General features: G+C 38.3%; 2 protein-coding genes across 2 annotated transcripts; both read left to right on the top strand.

Annotated features, from left to right (window-relative positions):
* The first annotated feature begins 2,541 nt into the window (after window positions 1-2,541).
* LOC114303215 (uncharacterized) lies at window positions 2,542-3,408 on the top strand. The gene has a single exon (XM_082887944.1). It carries the CDS (start codon window positions 2,542-2,544, stop codon window positions 3,406-3,408), a length of 867 nt encoding a protein of 288 aa, XP_082744070.1.
* Window positions 3,409-3,501: 93 nt separating this feature from the next.
* On the top strand, window positions 3,502-5,212 carry LOC145798833 (uncharacterized). Its single transcript, XM_082887943.1, has one exon. The coding sequence runs from the start codon at window positions 3,502-3,504 to the stop codon at window positions 5,038-5,040; it is 1,539 nt and encodes a 512-aa protein (XP_082744069.1). The 3' UTR covers window positions 5,041-5,212.
* The last annotated feature ends 765 nt before the right edge of the window (window positions 5,213-5,977 follow it).

Here is a 5,977-nt window from a genome sequence, read left to right on the forward strand (position 1 = left end):
TGTGTAACGAGTCCGAGTGCTTCACTCGCCGAGCTCCATAACAACCGAGCTCAGTAGCATTCCGGCAGAGCCGAGTTCAAGACAGGTCGAGCCGGTAAACAGAAGGCCTTTCCCGCCGAGCTAAACGTGCGAACCATGGAAATCGGCTTGGCAGGCGATCATCTCGGCCAAGTAAGCTCGGCCCAGACACGGGACCTGATCCTTGGCCGAGCAAAACCGATATTGGACATGGACAAGCCCAAGTAGCTCGGTCCAAACATGGTCCTGGGCCTCGACCGGGCAAAACCACCTCTGGACAAGCCTAAGTTAGCTCGGCCCAAACACACTTGGCCCTCATTTTTCCCGGCTTCTACCACAACCCAAGCCAACCTATAAATCTCCCTCTCAATCTACCTGAATTTTACACTGATATATGATTTAAGTTTATGAAAATGCTGTGGGTTAAAACCATGATTTACAAGCCATAAAAACTTGATTTGCCTCTGGATTGATGAAAGAATTGTCACTTGTGGTTTTTTGACTGTGTCAATCTTGTTGAATTGGTTTCATTCGTTGATTTGTTGTGATTATTCATTCAATAGGCAATCATCATTTTCCTTCACGTAAAAAATTTTAAATGCGGTTTGGATGAATTTGCAGAGGAAAAAGAGAAGAAAGTGAAAAGTGAGGGAAAAGTGAAAAGGAAAAGGGTAAATTACACATTTATTTAAAATATAAATTACTCTGTGATTTTGGAAATTATATTTCACTCTTTCAAATTTTTAATCTTATAACAAATTATTCATTTTATTAATAAATTAGTAAATCAATTAACAGTTTGTAATGATTTCAAATACATATTTCAATTATAATTTTAAAATTTTTATTGTTGGGCAATTTGTATTTAACTAAACCTCAGGGCACATATTTGTAATTTATCCAAAAGAAAAAGTTGAGGGAAAGAAAAAGGAAAAGGCAAGAAGAAGTGGAAAAGTAAATCTAAGTTAAATTTTCTTGACTTTTTTCTTCTCTTTTCTTTCTTTTTAAAAATTCCTCCCTCAATCTTGATCTGAATGTAGGTTTAAGGTAACATAACCAGCAACGCTGCGAACCCTGAAAAATATCATGAAAATGAAATGTCAATCAGATTTATTTTGGGTATGATTTACATTGTACCAAGTTTAAATCTAAACTCTACAATCCATTTTTCGGGGTGCACATTTTTTTCATAACACAGCACAATCTAAGAACTTCCAAGGAAATGGTAGGTAGTGAACTGTCAGCATTATTTCGTGTTCTGTACTGCCGTGTGAGGTGAGAAAGAGCATGGGTAGTAGACTTTCAAAAAAGTCTTGACTTATGAAGTTTCATTGACGTTTGCTTATTGATTCATTTCTATATTCCAATTACTTACTTAATGTATGGTAAAATTAAAATTTTAAATTGTTTGTTTGCGTTCATTGACTTGTGTGCCAGCATACGTAAACCCACTTGGTTAATAATTTATTAGAGAGAATTATGAAGAGTTATATAATCATTGTAAGTTATAGCAACTTGGCCATGTTAATTTGATAGTCAGACATAATTAAATCAATGTTTCTTGATAAAAAAATAAATCAAAGTTAAATGCCTGCATATTTAGATATCAGTTCATTTACCTTTCAATTAATAAGGTCATTCTAGAGAGGTTCAGATGGGAAGTGTTACATGGCATGAGATCCTTTGTCCCAAATATCTCTATTCCCGTCTCAAAATAGTTACAATTGTGGGATTATGTCTTGAGATTTTCATAGCTCAACCGTGAGGATCCTTGACTGTGTTCCGTAGTGCTGATAGTAGATATAATTGCACGACTTATTACTTCATTGATCAGATTTTCTGTTAATTTGCTGAACTTATTTCCTCAACTCATCTTAATTAATTATCGCATACTAGTCATTGTTAATTTGTTATTGTCTTTGTCAATGCAGCAAGAAACTCCTTGCTTAAGCTACAACGTGATTAAGGGTTCTATTAAAATTTCGTTGTAGCGTATTAAGGATTCTCTTATCCACCTGCAAAAGTTGAAATTTCAAATAATTTATTTATTCAGTGAATGTCTTATTTATTTAATTATTCATTTTATTAGTAATTTATTAAGTCAATGTTGACTGAATACTAAATGCGACAATTGTAGTTCAATTATTAAAATTGTAACAACCATTAATGAATTGTTTCATAGAGTACAGTTATTGTATGTGCTTTCTTTTAAATTTCTTGGTAGTTGTGTCACAAATTCTTGGTTAGCAACAATATGGCTTTATGTAAGAACCAGGAAATTGATACCTAGTCTAGACTTCACTTGACCATGAGCTTAACCATTCACACCCAAATTCCAAAAACAAATCTCAAATTTCTCAAATCAAAAATATCATGAGAGCCTTACCCCTTAGTAACAGTCTTCAACAGAGCCTGAGCATGTTCATGTTTCTTACCATGTCCAAATTGTGTGCTTCTGATCTGTAGCATCTCCCCAAACAAAACTAAGAGAGAGAGAGAGAGAGAGAGAGAGAAGTTAGCCAAATGGATGGTTTAAGCAAACCAATCATTGAACATTGGAAGAAGCTCTGGGAAATATGGGATGTCCGGGTAGTCATCCTTGTTAGCCTCTTCTTGCAAATCTTACTAATCTTCTCTGCGCCTTTGAGAAAGCGAATGTCAAGTGCTTTTGTAACCATGCCCTTGTGGTTGGCAGACTTGCTTGCAGACATTACTGCTAACTTTGCAGTGGGACTCATCTCCAAAAGCCAATGGAGCGCCTCTGGCTCTGAGACTTCTCCAGATCTTCTGGCATTTTGGGCACCCTTTCTCTTGGTTCACCTTGGAGGTCCCGACACCATAACCGCTTTTGCCCTCGAGGATAATGAACTGTGGCTCAGGCACTTTCTTGGCCTGGGATTCCAGTGTTGGGCTGTTATCTATGCATTCGTTCAATCATATCCCTTTAAAGAGCTTTGGCGCCCCACCATGCTCATGTTTTTTGCAGGCCTCATCAAGTACACTGAGCGCACTCGGTCTCTCTATCTCGCTAGCACGCGTAGATTCAGAAACTCTCTGCTCACAGCACCTGATCCTGGGCCTAACTATGCCAAGCTCATGGATGAATACACTTCAAAGATCAAAGCAAAACTTCCCACAAGGATAGAAATGCTTCCAGAGCCTAATCGGGTAATCAAAACTGAAAGTGCTGGAGACAGAGACGACTTGTCCGATTTGGAGGTGGTGCGACGTGCTTGTGGATTTTTTGTAACTTTCAAGGGGCTGATTGCCGATCTGATCTTCAGCTTCCGTGAACGCAGCCTGAGCCGAGACTTCTTCCTCAAGAGAACGGCAAGAGACGCCTTCAGAGTCGTGGAGGTAGAACTTAGTTTCATCTATGAAATCCTCTAGACAAAGGTGGTGGTGGTGCAAAGTTTCTGGGGATACTTTTTTCGGTTTGCTTCATTTACGTTAACTTGTGCAGCCCTTTTGCTCTTCTGTTTTATGAGCAAGAAGGAATTTCATAATTTTGATATTGGAGTTACCTACACCTTGCTAATCGGTGCCATTGCCCTTGATGCAACAGCTTTCGCAATGGTCCTTTCCTCTGACTGGACTGCTGTGACCCTCACCGAGCCTGACTATCCATCCTGTTTCTTTAGGTTCCTTATATCGATACTCAGGGTTAAAAGAAATAGATGGCCAGAAAAGCAATGGAAGTCTATGCAAATGTTGCGCCGCAGGTGGTCTGAATCGATTTCTCAATACAACTTGATACAATATTGTCTGAACCCACGTATGAAATGGTGGGAAAAATTTATAGGCTGGTTTGGCCTTACCAACATGCTGGATGGGCTGAAATATGTGGAAACTGTCAGCTTCACCAATGAATTAAGAGACCATATCTTTGAGGAGTTGAAGATGAAATCTGTGATGGCGGATGATTTAGAAACTGCCAAGGAGATATATTCAGCCAGAGGTGATTGGGTTCTTCGGTTTGAAAGTTGCAATGACTTGCTCCCTTGGATCAATGAGGTCGATTTTGATGAGAGCCTTGTGTTGTGGCACATAGCCACTGAACTCTGCTTGAATGCTGAGGACTCAGGCAATGCTGCTAATGCTGAGGATGTCAATGTTAAGAAGTCGGAAAATGCTGCTGAAAATAATGCTGAGAACTCAGGCAATGCTGCTGAAAACAATGCCGAGAACTCAGGCAATGCTGCTAATGCTGAGGGTTTCAATGCTAAGAGCTCAGAAAATGCTGCTCAAAACAATGCTAAGAACTCAGGCAATGCTGCTAATGCTAAGGGTGTCAATGCTAAGAAGTCAGAAAGTGCTGCTAAAAAGAAGGATTACCGTGAATTGTCTAAGCTCCTGTCTAATTACATGTTATACCTTCTAATCATGCAGGCAACAATGATGTCCACTGTGGCAGGTATTGGGCAAATAAGATTCCGAGACACCTGTGCTGAGGCCAAGAAATTCTTTCGTGGAAGAAAAATAAAGAAGGACAAGAAGAATTTGTGTCTCTACAAGTGCTTCTGTGGCAGTGAATCGGAACACAAGCAGCAAAATCAAACCAGCCCAAAAGCCCCCACTGCCCAAGAGCAACGAGGAGAGGAAACGGCATGCTCATGCTTGAATATCTTTTGCTGCTTTAAGATATGCTGTTGCAAAGGGGATTCAGTACCAGATAAAGTACAGAAACATGCCTGCAATAGTATCCTTGGTGTTAATACAGCAGTAAAACCAGTTGCTGTTAAAGGAGATAGAAGCAAATCTGTGTTGTTTGATGCATCCATGTTGGCCAAAGAGATGAATAAATTAGGAGAGGAAAAAAAATGGGAGATAATGAGCAAAGTTTGGGTCGAATTGCTGTCCTATGCAGCGTGTCGTTGCAGAGCCATTACCCATGCCTCACAACTCAACAAAGGTGGGCAGCTCATCACTTTGGTTTGGCTGTTGATGGCTCATTTTGGGTTAGGGAGTCAATTTCAAATAAGTGAAGGGCATGCAAGGGCAAAGCTGATTGTGGGGAAGTAACTGAATTTGATTTCTTGTATGTCAATTGAAGATTGTGTGCTTGTTTGTTGTAGTCCTCTTTGGAAAATATAGTTTTCAGTGATGTAAGGAACATATTTTGCAGTTTGAATGTGTAATTTATTTTGGCCTCTTATTAAGGGTTTATCGTGATTTTACTCATTTGATACCTAAATCTTCTTTCTTACCCGTGTAGTAAACAGAGTAATTGCAGGTAATATGCGCTCCCCTTCATCCCTTTCCCCGCTTGCTAATATATATAAACTAATTTCTATTCTTTTCTGTAATTTAAGCTTAACTGACATGTGGATAATCGATGTTTCATTTCTTGAATCTATTGGCATTCTCTAAGATCATGAAGAAGTATGACAAGGTTTCACAATTTTGTTTTCATGATAATTGAACTGAACTGTAAAGTTATTAAATTTTGTTGCTAGATCACTTCAAGGAATGCATCGAAAGTTTTATTAGAGATGATAGACAAATCTTATATCGGCAGCTCTGATGAGGTTTGATGCACTTCACAAGTTTCTGTCTAATCTCAGTGGGATTAAATCTCTACTTTCTGATCCATAGAAATGGTAGAGGTCAAATGGAAATTGCAGAAAAAGGAATCAATACTTTGGTAGTCTTAAAAATCTGATTTCTAAAAAAAATTCAAAACCAGTTTGGTATAAGAAGGAAAAAAAAAAAAAAAAACTCAAATTCATATGGTTTCTCTTTTTTGGGACGGAAATAATCTTTGAAAATTGAAAATATCAAACAGAGAATTTCTTGGGTAAGACTTTTGTTGCAAGAAGATATTGGACATTTTTATCTCAAATACCCAGCAGCAAATGCTGCACAAATTTCTGGTATTGTTGTTGTATTAAACAAGTCAATCAATCATTTTTTTTCTCTCATCTCTCCTTTTCAATCATTTTTTCTCTCACACACATCT

The sequence above is a fragment of the Camellia sinensis genome, chromosome 9 (assembly GCF_055761805.1).
Source record: "Camellia sinensis isolate YWXY chromosome 9, ASM5576180v1, whole genome shotgun sequence".
In the NCBI taxonomy this organism is placed as follows: domain Eukaryota; kingdom Viridiplantae; phylum Streptophyta; class Magnoliopsida; order Ericales; family Theaceae; genus Camellia; species Camellia sinensis.

Bases quoted from the DNA above. Each gene is read 5' to 3' on its own strand.
- LOC114303215 (XM_082887944.1), top strand. From the start codon at position 2,542: ATGGATGGTTTAAGCAAACCAATCATTGAACATTGGAAGAAGCTCTGG.
- LOC145798833 (XM_082887943.1), top strand. From the start codon at position 3,502: ATGAGCAAGAAGGAATTTCATAATTTTGATATTGGAGTTACCTACACC.